Raw genomic sequence first — 18,966 nt, forward strand, 5'->3', positions numbered from 1 at the left:
CAATGACAATAAACATAGTTTTATTAGGTTGAAATAATGTGGTTGTGTACTTATCTTTCTGTTAACTTATTATGGATTGAAAACTGGTTCTCCTGGTGTTCTCCATTAGGCCTGTAGGTGGAGCTATGACAGCACACGTACAGTACACACACCGATGGTGTGTGATGTGTCCACAAATGAATGGGCAAATGTGAGTGAAATGGTCGCACTGTATGCAGCTGTTTGTCTGCATTGCATTCACCCCCCCCCCCAACTCAGATTTAGGGTTGATACAACCATCATAATAATATTGTTAATAATAACAATAACAATAATGATGTAATAATGTAAAAATTATCATAAAAAATACCTGATTATTAGAAAAAAATATTACGATGCATGGAATATTGTTGAGGCACACTAGTTACAACTATATTTCAACCAGGCACTCCATGTCAAAAAGGTTGCTGACCCCTGATCTAGTGTGTTCATTAGATGGGTGAAATCCTCTTTCAGTGCCTCTGTGCCTGTTTTCGTAGGCAGTTAGCCTCTGGTATGCGTGCCATTAGCGTTAGCCACGCTTCTATGCCTCTTTTCTTTTGAAAAAAAAAAAAAAAAAAAAAAAAAATAATAATAATTTTATTTTTATTTTTATTATATTCGACTAAGAGGTTGGCCAGTCGACTACGGCCCCTTTCGACCGATTAGTCGACTAATCGATTAATAGGGGTCAGCCCTAATGTTTTCACAATATTTTAGTTCATCCTCTAGCCCAGTGGTCACCAACCCGTCGATCTTGATCGACTGGTAGATCTTTGAGACTGTCCCTGTAGATCTTTCCATGAAAATTAAAACAAAAAAACAAAAACAAAAAAAATTATTTTTTTTATCTTACCCTGAGAGTCCACATTACAGTTCTACTTTTGTTTTGATGTGAAAATGATGCTGCACTTAGCACTGACTGCACTTAGCACTGACTGCACTTAGCACTGACTGAGAAAGTACACATTACAGTTCTACTTTATAAAATGCTAATTGTAAATATGTTTGTCAATGTTAATAATATGAGAAAGTCCACATTACAGTTCTACTTTTGTTTTGATGTGAAAAGTGATGCTGCACTTAGCACTGACTGAGAAAGTACATATTACAGTTCTACTTTATAAAATGCTAATTGTAAATATGTTTGTCAATGTTAATAATATGAGAAAGTCCACATTACAGTTCTACTTTTGTTCTGATGTGAAAAGTGATGGTGCACTTAGCACTGACTGCACTTAGCACTGACTGAGAACGTATACATTACAGTTCTACTTTATAAAATGCTAATTGTAAATATGTTTGTCAATGTTAATAATATGAGAAAGTCCACATTACAGTTCTACTTTTGTTTTGATGTGAAAAGTGATGCTGCATAAGATGACTGCACTTAGCACTGACTGAGAAAGTACATAATAGTTCTACTTTGACGTTTTAATGTTGGACCAAAGCATTGCATGTAATTAGAATACAGGCAAATAAAAGTAATTTAGTTTAAAGTACAATCTTGGCTGTCTTTTTCTCTCAACGCTTCAATAGGTAGATCTTGCCTTCACCAAAAAAAAAAGTGATCCTGGGCTTAAAAAGGTTGGTGACCACTGCTCTAGCCCATTCCACAGGGTGGCTCCGTAAGAGGAGATACACATTATTTTCAGGTTGGTTTTCATCTCAGGTTTTTTGAAGTTCAATGGTCCTCTGAGGTTGTATCCCCCCTCTTTATCCAGAAATTTGCTTCTTACATTTACCGGTAATTGATTATTTCTTGCTTTGTACATAACTTGCAGAGTTTTAGAGTTTACCATATCAATGAACTTCAAAATGTGTGATTGTAGAAACAGTTTGTGTGTGTGGTCCCGATATCCTGCATTGTTTATTACTCGTATTGCTCTTTTTTGTAGGATAGTCAATGTATTTATGGTTGTTTTGTATGTGTTACCCCATACCTCTGTGCAGTAATGCAGGTAAGGCAAGATCATTGCACAGTACAGAGTGTGCAATGAGTTGGGATTGAGTACATGTCTCACCTGAACATGTTAGTATCATCAGCAAATAGTACACACTTCAATACATTTGACACCGAGCACAAATCATTAATATATAGATTAAACAGTTTGGGTCCCAGAACCGAGCCTTGAGGGACTCCACACATTATTTTCATACATCAAGATTTGCAATCTCCAAGTTGTACAATTTGTTCTGTTTTTTATGTAGCTTTTAAGCCAATCTGACACAACCATTTTTGACCATTTTCCTTATAAGGATTTTGTGATCTATTGTGTCAAAGGCCTTCTTTAAGTCTACAAAGACTCCAACTGTGTACAACTTTGTATCTATGTTTGTTATTATTTCTTCAGTTAATTCAATCTGAGAGGGAGGGAAAGAGAAAGAGAGAAAGAGAGAGAGAGAGAGAGAGAGAGAGAGAGAGAGAGAGAGAGAGAAGAGAGAGAGAGAGAGAGAGAGAGAGAGAGAGAGAGAGAGAGAGAGAATGAGTAAGTGAGTGACTATGTTGTATGCAGGGCAAAACACCAGAAACCAGTTATCCCCACCCAGGCCCGGACTGGCCATCGGGAGCACCGGGAGTTTTCCCGGTGGCCTGGCCTGCACAGATTAAAAAAGAAAATTATATAAAAAAAAAGAAAAGAAAAAAAATTATAATTTTTTTTTTTTTTTGCCAGGCCATTGTTTCTAGTTGTGGCGGCGGAGCGGCGCGATAGTTAGATAACCTAGATGGGTGGGGAACAACCAGAATTTCACTGTCTGCGACAGAGTTGGAGAACTATCTGACTCTCTCTCTCACGCGGATCACACACACACACAATGGAGCCGTGCTGCCGCTTGTGATTGGTGGAGGCGGGACCAGGCGATACAACTGATTGACAGCGGAGGCGGCGAATGGAATGGCAGACGGCACTCAGATGCAGAATAACAGCCAGGCAATGAGCCAGGTAGTGAGGGACTCGGGAGAGATACAGTAGAGCGAAAGTCAATTAACGTTGATGTCAAGATGGACAGTGGAAGAAAGAGAAAGGGTGGAGGAGAGAGGGATAAAACAAAGAAAAAGAAAGGCCCTTACAGGAGAGAGTGGTTAACTGTATTATAATAGTAAATAGAAAAATATGTTGTGCTCTTGCTTTTTTCTTTTTGAAGGTGGAGAGTGTAGCATTGCTAGTGCCACAACAGTTTTATTTGAGGTCCATAACAGTACATTGTACTAAGCAATTGTTGGCTCATTAGTTTGTGATTCACATGCACTAAAATTCACCAGAATGCAGGAAATTAAGTCTTTGTAACAAAAAATTCCCTGGTGGGGGACCCCCAGACCCCCCGCTTAAAAAGTGGCCTGACTGGGGCTATATTTCGCGCTATATCTCCCGGTATGAATTATTTCCCCAGTCCGGCCCTGTCCCCACCACACACACACACACACAGCCACACACACACAGCCACACACACTACCTACAAGGTCTTTTATAAAAAGGTCTAGACATTGACACTGGTCAGTCAGCACAGTGGGTCTTTACCTCCACATCACCGACGAAACCTTCCTTATCTAATAACCTTTTTTTTTAACAAGGTTTTTTTATTTGAAAGTTTTGTTTTAACAGGCGGTCCCACATGGGCCAAAAGAAAATAAAAATAAAATAAGGCCCTCCCTCCCTCCCTCCCCCCACCCCTATACCAGACGAAATCATTCTACAATATCTTAGATCATTTATTAATCATTGTTTTTCCTTTTAGCTTTTAAATCACCCGAAAGCAGTCACATATCTCTTGCATTCTGCAGATAGAGAAGAAGAAAAGTAAGAACATAATAGAAAAAAAAATAATAATAACAAGCTGAGAGACCAGGAAGGCCAGTCAGATCGCCTCTGTCACATTATCCGCTTCCATACCCTCAAAGAAAGTTAGGAAAGGATCCCAAATATTGTGGAATTTTTCGGTACAACCTCTGATAGTATACCTGATCTTCTCCAGTTTAATATGATACATGACCTCTCTCATCCAGTGGCCGTAGACAGGTGAACCTGGGTCCTTACATTTGAACAGTATCAGCCTTCTGGCCAGAAGTGAACAGAAGGCCAGCATTCTAGACTCCCACCATCTAAAGTGGATGTCCGCCGGGGCCACTCCGAATAATGCAATATATGGTGATGGCTCCACTTCCTTTCCAAATATCTTAGAGAAGGTGTCAAAGATGGTCTGCCAGTAGGTGTGCAACTTTGGGCACGTCCAGAACATGTGGAGCAGAGTGGCTGGAGCCTGTCTGCAGCGGTCGCATAGATATGTCGGGATATATCTTAGAGAGCCTGTCTTTAGACCAATGCAGTCGGTGTACAATTTTAAATTGGATAACCGCATGTTTAAGGCAAATGGAAGAGGAGAAAATCCCCTGTATTATCTTGTCCCATGTGACCTCTGTGATTGGTTCACCTAAGTCAGTCTCCCATCTGCCCCTGAGGAGGTCTAAAGGTGTCGAGTTGCTTCTATTAAGTAGTTCATAAATTCTGCTTATAGCCTGTTTCTGGATCAGTTTACAGTTCAAGATCGAGTCTAAAAGGGAGGCAGGAGGACACACTGGGTAGCAGTCCGAGTTCGAAGTTACGAAGCTCCGGAGTTGCAAGTATCTATAGAAGTGTGACCTAGGGATCTTGTATTTCTGTACTAGCTGTTCAAAGGAGGCAATGTTGCCGTCCATATAGAGGTCAGACAGCGTAATCACTCCACTCCCAACCCAACTGTCAAAGGCCTTATCCATCGTTGATGGGATAAACATGTGATTTCTTGTGATCGGAGCAGCCAGTGATAGTTCCCTGAGGGAGAAGGTTCTTCTAAATTGGTTCCACACTTTTATCGAGTGGATGACAACTGGGTTCGAGGTAAAGCTAGATATGGGCTGTGTGAACAGGAGCCTAGCACATAACAAGGCAGATAGGGAGGTGGATTTAACCGATGCTCTCTCCAGTACTGTCCACCAGGGGGCTGTGTCCTCCCCCTTTACCCAGTATAATAACGATCTTATGTTTGCTGCCCAGTAGTAGTAAATAAAGTTTGGAAGCGCCATCCCACCCATTACGCGGGGTCTCTGCAGCATAGATCTTTTGATCCGGGGTGGTTTTTTGTTCCAGATAAAGGAAGATATCTGGTTGTTTATCTTGGAGAAGAAACACACAATTGTTAAGGGGATGCAGACCTGAGAAAGACGTTTGTCTTGTTTACATCAGGGTCCCCCATTTTCAATTCATATAGAACGACTACGCCGTAACAAATCATTAAAAAAATATACCGTTAACTGGAATATGTTGTGCCTTTACACATATGTTGGATTATGTAATTGGTTTGTCATGACAAACAAATAAAAAAATCGCGATTTACCAGCTGGCTACAACAACAAAGTTGATGTTGTAGCCACCTCCTCCGCGGCAAGAATACTAAACTCCCCCTTAAGCTCCAGGAGAGAGGGGAGAGGCTGAAACCCCGTAGTTCTTGCCCGCCTGATGGGAGCCGAATCCCCGCATCCGATTTGTCTGATGAATACCCCCAAACATGGAGGTCCCGAATGCATGGAAGTATTGATTGCGCCGTAACAAATCATTAAAAAAAGATACCGTTAACGGGAATATGTTGTGCCTTTACACATATGTTGGATTATGTAATTGGTTTGTCATGACAAACAAATTAAATATCGCATCGCCGGCTGTCTCTGGCTTGCTCCAGCGGACACCAGAGCTCAGCCCGCAGCGAGAATGTGCTGCCACGAGCGGCATCGCTGAGCTCTGGCTCTGACTACATGCAGTCACTGAGTGTTGTGTTGTTGTAGCCAGCGTGTAAATCGCGATTTTTTTTATTTGTTTGTCATGACAAACCAATTACATAATCCAACATATGTGTAAAGGCACAACATATTCCAGTTAACGGTATATTTTTTTAATGATTTGTTACGGCGTAGTCGTTCTATATGAATTGAAAATGGGGGACCCTGATGTAAACAAGACAAACGTCTTTCTCAGGTCTGCATCCCCTTAACAATTGTGTGTATTGAGCCGTACTGTATTGTACCCATTCTGCAATCTGTTAAATAAAGTTTTCATTCATTCAGTCAATACTTCCATGCGTATAAATCGAGGAAGCGAGCGAGTCCGTGGCCGCTCGCTCTGCCGACTGCCGCGCCGAGCGGTGGATAGGGGGGCGGGTCACGTGGGGGTCGCGGCCAATCAGAGGAACCCGGAAACCAAATTCCGTTGCGGAAGCGATACACACCCCAGGGATAGCGACAGGGGGTCCCAACGTTCAATATCTCTCGCCAGGTTAGACAGTAAAGGTTGATAGTTAGCCATATATAGGTCCTTATGTTCATGCGTGATCCATATCCCGAGGTACTTGAACATTTTAGGGCTAATTTTAAACGGGAATGTGCTCAGAGGTATCCGATCCGCCGAGATGCAGACGGGCATCAGTTCGCTTTTTTAAATGTTGATTTTGTATCCGGATATTTTGCCGAAGTCCGCAAGTAGGGTCATCAACCGAGGAAGACTCGTTTGGGGTTGTGATATATACAACAACATGTCGTCCGCGTAGAGCGAGACTTTATGCTCCGAGCCCGCGCGCATGATCCCCTTGATATCGGTGTTCTGCCTCAAAGCCAGCGCAAGGGGCTCCATTGCGATCGCGAAAAGGAGTGGAGATAAAGGACATCCCTGTCTCGTACCCATTTGGAGTTCAAAGTAGGTGGATAGATTGTTGTTGGTGCGAACGGCTGCCATCGGAGACGTATATAGAATTTTAATCCAAGCTATGAGTTTAGGGCCAAACCCAAACCTCTCCAGAGCGTGAAAAAGATAGTCCCACTCCACCCGATCAAACGCTTTTTCCGCATCAAGGGAGAGGACCACCTCAGGTGTTCCGGGTGGAGAGGGACTATACAGGATATTTAGGAGGCGTCTGATATTAAAGAAAGAGTACCGATTCTTGATGAAGCCTGTTTGGTCCGGCGAGATAATCGAGGGGAGAACCCCCTCCAGACGACGGGCCAGAACCTTAGCGAGAACCTTGACATCGGCGTTAAGGAGGGAAATTGGACGGAACGAGCCGCATTCCAGTGGGTTCTTGTCTTTCTTAAGGATTAAGGAGATAACCGCTTGGCGCATGGTCGGAGGAAGGGAATTTGTTGAGAATGATTCATCAAATACGGCTAGCAGCAGCGGGGACAGCTGGGTTGAGAAATTTTTGTAGAAGTCTGTAGGGTAGCGGTCTGGCCCCGGGGACTTGCCACTCTGCATAGATCTAATCGCTGACGTAATCTCCGCAACCGTCAGTTCCTCCTCCAGATCTGCAGCCCTCTCTGGGTCGACTGTCGGGACGCGGAGGGTCCTATAGAAATCGTCTAGCGTGGAGGGCCCCACTTGCGAGTCCGAGGTGTATAACGATTGGTAGAACGTTTTAAAGCTTTTATTAATTTTAAGGTTGTCAGTGGCTTTTGAGCCTCGCTCGTCGTTGATAGTGGGGATGGACTGGTTGGCAGTTCTTTGTTGCAGCTGATGTGCAAGTATCCGTCCGGCCTTCTCCCCATGTTCATAGTACCCCTGTCGCGTTTTAGTAATGAGGTACTCAGCCTGTCGCGTTGACAGGCGGTCAAACTCAGTTCGCAGCGATATACGTTTTTTCAACATGTCGGTTGATGGCGAGTGGCTATGTAGTCTATCTAGCTCCAAAATCTCATCCGTCAGTTGCTTAAGGCGTGCCGTGTTTATTTTATTTTGGTTGGCGCAATATGAAATCACCTGTCCCCTTAAGTACGCCTTCAGTGATTCCCAAATGGTTAAAGAAGACATTCCCGGAGTCTTATTAATGACGAGAAATAATGTAATTTCCGAGGTGATGAAGCTTGTGAAGGCTTCCTCCGACAGGAGCAATGGGTTGAGTCTCCACTGGCAGTGGCCGAGCCGTGTATTCGGGATACTCATTTTCATAACTAAGGAACCATGGTCTGAGATAACTATCGCTCCGTATTCGCATTTGGTTACGAGGGGAAGGAGTCTCTTATCCAGGAGAAAGCTGTCTAATGCGCGAGAAGGTATTATGGACGGGGGAAAAAAAGGAGTATCCTCTGGATGTAGGATTACGAAACCGCCACACGTCAGCTACCCCATATGATTTAAGAAAGCGCCGGATTGCACGGGCCGAGCTGGACTGGAGGGCCTTTCTGGGCGAGCTACGGTCCAGCACCGGGGAGAGTGCACAATTCATGTCGCCGCCAAGGATGAGATGGTGCGAGGTCATATCCGGTAGGCGAGAAAAAAGGCTGGTGAAGAACAAAGGGTTGTCCCAGTTTGGTGCGTAGATATTAGCCAGAATGACCGGAAATGAATGCAGTTTCCCCACCACTATAATATAGCGCCCTGCAGGGTCGGCCTCTACACTTGACATAGTAAATGGCGTGTTTTTATCTATCAAAATGGCTGCTCCTCTGGCCTTCGTGTGGAAGTTGGAGTGATACATCTGTCCCACCCACCCCCCCCTCAGTCGAGCATGGTCCGCAGTTTTTAAGTGTTTCTCCTGCAAAAACGCTATGTCTACATTGAGTTGTTTTAAATGTGTAAGTATCTTCTTACGCTTTACTGGGTGGTTGAGTGATTTAACATTCCAACTCACGAAATTGACAGAGCACCCTTCCAGCCCCATGGTACCACCCGTGTCGATCATAGTAGATGAGAGAGGCCATGCATCTGGAACCTAGAGAGAGCTCAGCACAACTGCAGGTGAAAAGCAAAACAGACGTCTGATCAGTTAAGCATGTTGAATGTACAAGTCCGGTAACCCCCCCCCCCCTGACACCTATAAAAAACAAGGTGCCCAAAATACCCTTCAGAAACGAATCCACACATAATGTGCTTGTGTTGGAGGTGCTCTACCTATGGAGCCAGCCGCTCAGGCCCCCGTCGAGCCCCTTAGGTAAAAGAAAATAATAAAAAGAAAGAAAAGAAAAGTAAGAGTAAAAGTTTTCACTCAGATCTTGGTATTATATAAGGTATTCAGCTGCCCAGTGGGATACACCCAACCAGGTAAGGTAATATAGGTGGCAACGGTAAACGGAAATCATAACAATAATATATTAACATTAACAACCTCACATCAAGCAGGCCCCGAAATAAGGCACAACACCTTACTCCCGAGCAAGGGCAACCAACATGCCCCGTTAAACACAAAAAGGGTGCCTGATTGGGTGATATAGAATAAATTGGAAGAGGTGTGGGAGTGTGCGTGTGTCAATGCGTCTACAAATGGGTGTGTACCTGGGCATATGCCCTTCAGTGTTCGTGCAGTTGCGTGCATGTGAACCTATGTGTGTGTGTGTGTATGGATGTATCGGACACAGCCAGGGTGTAAGCGTATGGGTGTGCAGGCGTGAGTGTGTGGGTCCATGCCCCCGTATCTGTATAATGTGTAAACGTGTATCTGTGCATGCGCGTAATATGCGCCCACGTGTGTGTGGTACGTCTAGAATCTCTAGATAGTGCATCCATTAGGTGTGCGAGCACGTGCGTCATCGTAGGTGTGAGCATGTGTGTACATATTTATATGTCTGTATGTGTATACACACATTGTCCTATTGGGGCCAAAATGATACACTGTTCACATCACCTGTACATCATAAGTAGAGATCAATGAATTTGCTGGAGATTGGTGAGTCACTTAGCTTGACATATGGTGTCCAGTGGCGTCCTCTCAATGCTAGGCAGATGACGCTACACATAGATGATCATACAGTAGACATTACAGTAGCCTCTATACATATATTGTCCTGTTGAAGTTAATATGATACATTGTTCACATCACCTGCATATCATAAGCAGCACGTACACACCGATACATCTCTCTTTCTATGTGGTCTCACCCGCTGCAGCGTGTACAATGTTCTTTCTGACGTAGCTCATTGCTTCACCTGCATCGATGAACTCTTTATCTTTTCCCCCGTGCGTGATGCGAAGTCAGGCTGGAAAAAGAATGCCGTACCAGGTGCCCTCACGGCCGCGTAGTAGCTTCCTCACCTCCGTAAACGCAGCCCTGGCCTTCGCGACACTCGTGGCATAGTCGGGGAAGATCGCAATAGGCATTCCGTTGAACTGTATTGGGGCCTGAGCGCGCGCCCGGCTCAAAACCTCGACACAGTCCTGGTAGTAGTGGAGTTTAGCCACGATAGCACGAGGCTTCCTGTCCGTCCTCTTCGGCCCCAGTGTTCTGTGCGAGCTGTCTACCAGCACTTCATTATCCATTCGTAGCACGTCTCTCAGTAGTTTTGAGACCGACGCAGTGGAACTCGAGCCTTCCGTCTCAGCCACCCCAATTATCCTCACGTTGCACCTCCGCATTCTTCCTTCCATGTCCTCACATTTCCCTCTGAGACCCGCCATCTCTGATTTTAAGTCTTCGACTGTGGTTTGTAGCATTACCACCTCGTCCGACCACCTCGAGAGACCACCCGCCACGTCTTTAACTGTAGCCTCCATTTTGTTCATGTCCACACGCAGTGTCGCTACACAGCTTCGTATTTCCTCATTCATCACTTTCAAATCATTTCTGATAAAGTCGAACTCTTTGGAAAGTGCACCTTTCAATTCCGATTGTATTATCTCTGCGAGTTCCGATTTCAGCGCGAGGAGAATCTCCGCCTTTAAGGCTGTGGTATCCACACCGGACATCTTTGACGGTGTGCACGGTGGTGGCCTAGAAATGGAAGTCGAGGCTTTTACAGGCCTACTTGGATTCGAGACATAACTGTATTTGCGTAGGTTTGATGCCATCTGTCCGTGTAAACAATGACCATTGGTTTGAACAAATGTACCCTGAGTAAGATTCACTAAGTTTTGTAAATCCGTAAGCTTATTAAATTAAGATAAAATAAAAATAAGTAGAGGCTCGACGGGAGCTAGAACAAACAGCGTGTTACTCCATTGCTCGCCCAGCCACCCCTTATCTAATAACCTTGACCTCTGTGTGGGGTTGGGTGCGTTTGATCTCTGACCTGTGTGGGGTTGGATGTGTTTGACCTCTGACCTGTGTGGGGGTCGATGCGTATGACTCTGCCTGCGTTGTAGCAGGCGATCCACAGCCGGCCCTCTGCGTCCGAACACATGCCGTCAGGGATCCCCTCCCCCTCCTGCAGCCGGTAGACCACACGACGGCTCTCTACACACGCACACACACACACACACACACACACACACACACACACACACACACACACACACACACACACACACACACACACACACACACACACACACACACACACACACACACACACACACACACACACACACACACACACACACACACACACACACACACACACACACACACTCTCAGTGGTCAACAGCGTCAGTATAGCTGACGCTACCTGGTGTACTGCCCCATGTGTGTTATTATAAAGGGTATTCAGGTAGGGAATTATAGAAAATGTTTATTGAAGGGCGGCTGGGTGGCGCAGCGGACATTGCGCTCGTCACCAACGCAAGAGACACCGGGTTCAATTCCGGCTGTCGGCGTTGCCTCCGGCTTGGGCCAGCCGTCATACTAACTCATTGGCAGAGTCAGCGGGTGGAAGTCGATGGGTGGTAATCTGGACGTTGTGGACAGCGACTCCTACAGGTCGGTTGGGAGATGCCTGCACAGCAGAGACAGGAAATGGCGGGGGTAGTGTGAACCTCCCACACGTTACACCTCGCCAATGAGAGTCCGCGCTGGCAGGTGAAAAGATGTGACAGGCTGCCTCCACGTGTATCGGAGGGGACACGTGATGCAAGGCTTCTATCCTCCCTACAACCGACCAATGGGGGGCATATGCGAGCAACGTTCAAGACAGGGGCGGGGAGAATTGGCACGGCAAATTGGGATGGGAGGAAAAATAGAAAAAGAGGAGAAAAAGTGGATTAAAAAAAAGAAAATGTTTATTGAAAAAACAAACAATAGATACAGCCTCTTCAATACAAGGAAAGAAAGGAAAATAAATCATTCAGATTCAAATTAGCTTCTTAACAAAAACCTTAAGAAAGCATTTAAAATGTGTGACTCACTCAGTCCGCCAGTGTGGAGGTCGTAGTCAAACGCCTCCAGGCAGAAGGTGAGACTGTCGATGTAGTAGAAGGTCTGGTGATCCAGAGACCAGGCCAGGCCGTTGGAGATATCAACCTGGTTAAAGGGGAACGCCACTCATTTTAATAATTCACATTCTGTTCTTCCTGTGACCCAGGACAGTTCAGTCAGGAGAGGAGAGGAGAGGAGAGGAGAGGAGAGGAGAGGAGAGGAGAGGAGATATGAGAAGAGAAGAGAAAAGAGGATATGAGAAGAGAAGATATGAGAAGAGAAGATATGAGAAGAGAGTACAGAGGAGAGAAGAGAAGAGAAGAGAAGAGAAGAGAAGAGAAGAGAAGAGAAGAGAAGAGAAGAGAAGAGAAGAGAAGAGAAGAGAAGAGAAGAGAAGAGAAGAGAGGAGAAGAGAGGATATGAGAAGAGAGGAGAAGAGGGTACGGAGGAGAGAAGAGAAGAGAAAGAGAAGAGAAGAGAAGAGAAGAGAAGAGAAGAGAAGAGAAGAGAAGAGAAGAGAAGAGAGGAGGAGAGGAGAGAAGAGGGGATATGAGAAGAGAGGAGAAGAGAGTATGGAGAGAAGAGAAAAGAAGAGAAGAAGATAAGAGAAGAGAGTACAGAGGAGAGAAGATAAGAGAAGGGGAGAAGAGAAAAGAAGAGAAGAGAAGAAGAGAGGAGAAGAGAAGAGAGGAGAGAAGAGAAGGGGAGAAGAGAAGAAGAGAGGAGAGAAGAAGAAAGAGAAGAGAATTATAACATAAGAGAGAAGAGAAGAGAATAGAGAAGAGAAGAGAAGAGAAGAGAAGAGAAGAGAAGAGAAGAGAAGAGAAGAGAAGAGAAGAGAAGAAAAGAAAAGAGAAGAGAGGAGAGTACAGAGGAGTGAAGAGAAGAGAACAGAAGAGAACAGAACAGAACAGAACAGAAGAGAAGAGAAGAGAAGAGAAGAGGAGAGAGAGTATTTACCTGGTCAAAGTGTTTGACTACAGTGTGGTCAGTGTTGAGAGAAAACAGAGAACCCTGCTTCAGTTCTAGGACTGCTGGCCGTTCCTCCGTCGCCATGGTACCTGGACACACACACACACACTGACATGGTTGAATATCAATCACAAACATGTATAGAAGGAAAGACCACAAGAAATCAAGACAGACATTTCTTATGAATGATTCGAATTATATAATTATGTATATTCCATATATATACTGTATATGACTTGCTGCTCTCCGACAGTTCATAAATCCTTTTATATCACAGCCAGTCAAATGGATCGTTTGATTCAAGTTTCAAGTTTCTTTAATAGTTGTCATACAGAAGTACCGGATACTTTTATACAAAATGCTTCTTACTGTTACGCTCCAGAGACTGTGCTAGACAAGATAAGTATGAAATAAAAAAGTATAGCATGTAAAATAGAAGTAAAAAAGGTCACAGTGTTCAGTATAGACATATGTACAATGTTCGATGCAGAATAGAAGTAACTGAGTTACCATCCAATACACAATATGCTATGCAATGTACTAATATACAACTATATAGTGCAGAGCAGAAATGGGATGAGGTACAATTTACAGTAAGGTGTACGAGTTGTAGTGCAAATCCTTTACCAATAAATATAAAGTGTAAAGTGTGTTTAGGTGATCTAAAGTGTGGAGAGTGGGTGCTGCAGTGTGTTGTTTGTTTAAGTGAGTGTGTGCGTGTGGGTGTGTGTGCTGTGTGCATTTGATGGTTGTTGCATAATGTTTATTGTTCGTTGAGCAGCCTGATGGCCTGGGGGTAGAAGCTTGTTTGTTTATCAACCACTGTCTGTCTGTCTGTCTGTCTGTCTGTCTGCTTGTCTGCCTGTCTGTCTGTCTGCTTGTCTGTCTGTCTGTCTGCTTGTCTGTCTGTCTGTCTGTCTGCCTGTCTGTCTGACTGTCTGTCTGTCTGTCTGTCTGTCTGCCTGTGTCTGTCTGTCAGCTGATTGATAGATAGACAGATATATAGACTCTCTCTCTCTCTCTCTCTCTCTCTCTCTCTCTCTCTCTCACACACACACACACACAGTATCTCTCTCACACACAGTATACCAGCAAACAGTCTTCCAGCTGGGTCTACTTTGCCATCGTTGAAGCGGTTGGTGGGTTTGTCTTGGTCGATCTCGGCCAATGGCATGGCGGTCCGAGTCAACCAATCAATGGCCACGAAATTCCTTCCCACTCCAGCAATGTAGCCACCTGTCCTCCTGGGTACAGCACAGCCTACCATCTGATCTAGAGACAGAGAGGACATGTTTATATACTGTATATATATAGAGAGAGAGAGATACTGTATATATATAGAGAGAGGGAGAGAGAGGGAGACAGAGAGGGAGAGAGAGACAGAGACAGAGAGAGAAGGGGAGAGACAAAGAGAGAGAGAGAGAGAGAGAGACAGAGAGGAGAGAGAGAGAGAGAGAGAGAGAGAGAGAGAGAGAGAGAGAGAGAGAGAGAGAGAGAGAGATAGAGAGAGAGAGAGAGAGAGAGAGGTGAAAGGTACATTACAACTTGTGAACTTCATGGAACTAGTATACCCCGCTGGTATTTACGACTTGCACCGTGATCTTTGGATTGGCTAAGCTCACTTCCTGATCTCTGAACTCCTGCTCTGTCATTGGTTTACCTGTGGCCATAGACTGGATCTGATTGGTGGCTGAGTTCCAGCGGTGTATCTTCTGCCCAGAGATGTCGACGTACAGCAGAGTCCCGTCTCTCTCCTCCCAGACCGGCCCCTCCCCTATAGCACATCTCTCCTTCACCACACACTCTACCTTTACTGAAGACATGACCTGAGAGAGAGAGAGAGAGAGAGAGAGAGAGAGAGACAGGAGGTGAGTGGCAGACAATACCAGACAGACAGTACTGTTTATCTGTATGTCGTGTATGTCATAAATGTCATGATGAATTGAAAATGGGGCACCCTGATGTAAACAAGACGAAAGTCTTTCTCTGGTCTGCATCCCCTTAACAATTGTGTGTATTGAGCCGTACTGTATTGTACCCATCCTGCAATATGTTAATAAAGTTTTCAATCAATCAATCAATCAATCAGACACACACACCACAGAAAGACACACACCACAGAAAGACACACACACCACAGAAAGACACACCACAGAAAGACACACACACCACAGAAATACACACACTACACCACAGAAAGACACACACACACACACACACACGTTTAAACCCATCTGTCTGAGTATAATGCACTACATGACCCACGAGATAAACCCAACGATATAACAGATGGATGTATGGAATAGTTTCACACTAGACACAAGTAAGTAAGTACATTTAATTTATATACAGTAGCACATTTCTAGATACAGGATCACAAAGTGCTTTAAGTTAAAAACATCAAACAACATCAGCAACACATAGAACCATCAAACTCACCAACTAGAAAGTATAATACAAAGTAAAACTTGGATAATAAAAAGATAAAACTAGCCAAACGCCTGTCTGAACAGTATAGCGTTTTAAGCTGTGAATACATTATTATTATAATTATTGTACATCAAGTTTCAAGTTCAAGTTTCTTTATTAGTTGTCAATGTCATACAGAAGTACAGAATACTTTTATATAAAATGCTTTTCTGTTTTGCTCCAGAGATTGTGCTAGATAAAAATAGATAAGTATAAAATAAGTAAATAAGTATAGTAAGTATAAAATAGAAGTCAAGTACGTAGACAAAAGTGTTCAATATATACATATATACAATGTACAATGCAGAGTAGAAAAGTAACTGAGTTACAATACAATATACTATATACTATACAGTACAATGCAGAAATGGGATGAGGTACAATTTAGGTACAATTTACAGTAAGGTGTAATGAGGTATAGGTTGTAGTGCAAATTCTTTACCAATAAATATAAAGTGTGTCTAGGTGTCTAAAGTGTGTAAAATGGGTGCTGCAGTGAGTTGTTTGTTTAAAGTGAGTGTGTGCGTGTGGATGTGTGTGCTGTGAATGCATTTGATGGTTGTTACATAGTCCTCACGCCATCAGAATGCTAAATGACAATAACACTAATAGTGTTATTGTCATTTAGCATTCTGATGGCGTGAGGATAGAAGCTTCTTCTGAGTCTCTCTTGCCATGAGACTCCGGTATCGCTTTCCTGACCGCAGCAGTTCAAAGAGGCAGTTGTTTCGGTGGCTGGAGTCTTTGATAATTCTCTTAGCCTTACCCATGCACCGCTTGTTGTAAATGTTCTGGAGAGTGGGAAAGCCCCCCTCCAATTGTGCGTTCGGCTGAACGGGCCACTCTCTGTAGTCTGCTGCGGTCTTGTGCTGTGCTATTCCCAAACCAGGAGGTGATATTGCCAGTCAGTATGCTCTCTATTTTGCATGAGTAGAAGTTCTTAAGGATCTTCTGACTGACTTGGAACTTCCTTAGGCGCCTAAGGAAGTAGAGGCGTTGCCAAACTTCGATGCCCCGAGGGAGATTCGAACACGGGTCTCCCACACCGCGTGCAACAACACAGACCGCTATACCAAGAGGTGAATTCACACTCTTTGTACTGTGTCTATGCGTCTTTTGAGGATGTGAGAGTGAGTTTAACCCATAGCACCGCTACTCACCCCAGCCCTTCTTGACTGTGCTTTATGATACCATCTGTTACATATACATTATTATTATACATGCTTATATATACATTATTATACATGATTATATATACATCATTATTATTATACATGATTATATACATTATTATTATACATACATTTTTTTTGATCCACTTTTTCTCCCATTTTCTATATTTTCTCCCATCCCAATTTCGTATCATCCAATTCAACCCTCCCCTGTCACGAACGCTGTTTCTTGCCTCCCACAAGCAGGCTGCAATGTGGACTAAGTCATACATAGCACAAGTCCCCTCTGGTACTTGAGGTAACAGCAGTCGCATCTTTTCACCTGCGCAGCTCGATCTCTCAGTGGCGAGGAGTAACGCGTGGGAGGCTCATGCTGCCCCAGACACTTCCTGATTCTACTGCGCAGGCGCACCAACCGACCTGTAGGAGTCGCTGTCCACAACGCCCGATCCCCACCCATCAGTTTCCCACCCCCTAATACGGCCAATGTGTATTAGTATGAACGACCAGCTAAACTGAAAGCAATGTGGAGCGCTGGGCTCGAACAGGCGAGCCCAGCGTCTCCGCATTCGTGGCGAGCGCCTTGCCCACTACGCCACGTAGCCGCCCGCTATTATTATACATAATTATACATTATTTTAGCGACCCTGGGATTTGGGTCGGTTGGTCAGCCGAGCTGTCACTCTGTACTCCGCCATTGCGGGGGTGGCAGCGAGAGTCGAGGGGGCAGGGGCTGACCTGGGGAAGGTATAAGAGGGTGTGGCACCCAGGGTGCAATCTCTTGGGGCATGAATGAATGAATGGATGAATGAAAACTTTATTTAACAGATTGCAGAATGGGTACAAATACAATACAGTACGGCTCAATACACACAATTCTTAAGGGGATGCAGAGAAAGACGTTTGTCTTGTTTACATCAGGGTCCCTCATTTTCAATTCATAGTGACATTTATGACATACACAACATACATGACATTTATGGCATAGGGACATACTACATGACATACAGGTATATAGTACTGGGAACATGTACTATATACCTATGGGAGCATGGGAACTATAGCGATGAGTCACTTGTATACCGCAACCTATATGCACCAGCGTTGTAATAAAGCAGTTAACTGAGAACTAACAACCTGCCTCGAGAGTCGTCAATAACGTGGGGCTAAATCTAGCAACGTTACATTAGTATTATTATTATTAAACTTCACACTCCAACTAAGACGTGACAGTGCACAACAGAAGTAGAGAGAGAGTTGCTTATCTTCCTCGCTTAAGCTGCAAACGTGCAGATAACAATAATTATTGCAAAGCATTCCACGTTTATTCGTCACTTATTACAGTGTAGCAGCTACCCTGCTGCGCACAACACCGGTCCCGACGGGGAAGCATTAGATTAGAACATAAATAGAATAGCATAATAGGATAGAATAATGTCTACAGGCCTGTCATATCATATAGCAACAACACACTTTGTATAATTGCCTACCTTGAGCTGCAGTAATAATAACGCACAGCTGCAGAGTTGTTGCAACAAGACTTCAGTTCAAGTTCCTTGTTCGATGCAAGGAAACTATAAAAGAAGGAAGGGTCGTGACGTCACGGTGTAGCCGCGGCCAACATTGGGTTGAATTGATTGATTGAAAACTTTATTAACAGATTGCAGAATGGGTACAATACAGTACAGACCAGAGAAAGACTTTCGTCTTGTTTACATCAGGGTCCCCCATTTTCAATTCATCAGGAGAATGGGATCGTCATCTCGTTTATAACAACAACAACAACAACAACAAACTTTATTTGTATAGCACCTTTCATACAATAATTTCAGCCCAAAGTGCTTCACAGCAGTAAAATAGACATGAGCATAAATAGATAATAACAATACAAAAATGTACAACAGTTTAAAAACGTAGACGGTCATACAACACATTAGTTTGAAGTCACTTGATTTGTCTGTTTTTATTGATCATCCTGTCATTAATTGTCATTAATCTCCTTATTGGTGCAGATATGGTTGTGGAGCAGGTTCTGACTTCCAGCTTTCATTTACTTCCTGACGTATATTATTACCCGGGTTTTTTAAACAGGTTATTACCTCGGATGTCAGAATCATCTCATCTACAATGTGTTGTTAACTAGCTGACGTTTGATCTATTGGTTGATGTATTATGTCAGATATACAATAGAACTTCAACTATAGAACTGGCACCAAAGTCTGAAACCAAGCAGAGCAGAGAACACTCTGTTGCA

General features: G+C 43.9%; 1 protein-coding gene across 2 annotated transcripts in view; it reads right to left on the bottom strand.

Annotated features, from left to right (window-relative positions):
• Positions 1-18,275, bottom strand: part of rgn (regucalcin) — a 28,923-nt gene extending 10,648 nt beyond the window's left edge. For both annotated transcript variants that reach the window (XM_084333373.1, XM_084333372.1), the window contains exons 1-6: positions 18,203-18,275; positions 14,732-14,897; positions 14,161-14,343; positions 13,060-13,160; positions 12,090-12,204; positions 11,071-11,202 (exon numbers count right to left, since the gene is read on the bottom strand). In XM_084333373.1, the coding sequence (XP_084189499.1) occupies positions 11,071-11,202; positions 12,090-12,204; positions 13,060-13,160; positions 14,161-14,343; positions 14,732-14,894 (694 nt within the window). In that variant the 5' untranslated portion in view covers positions 14,895-14,897; positions 18,203-18,275. The remainder of the gene's footprint in view (positions 1-11,070; positions 11,203-12,089; positions 12,205-13,059; positions 13,161-14,160; positions 14,344-14,731; positions 14,898-18,202) is intronic.
• Between the last annotated feature and the right edge of the window lie 691 nt (positions 18,276-18,966).

This window comes from Notolepis coatsorum (genome assembly GCF_963971535.1).
Source record: "Notolepis coatsorum genome assembly, chromosome: 1".
Classification (NCBI taxonomy): domain Eukaryota; kingdom Metazoa; phylum Chordata; class Actinopteri; order Aulopiformes; family Paralepididae; genus Notolepis; species Notolepis coatsorum.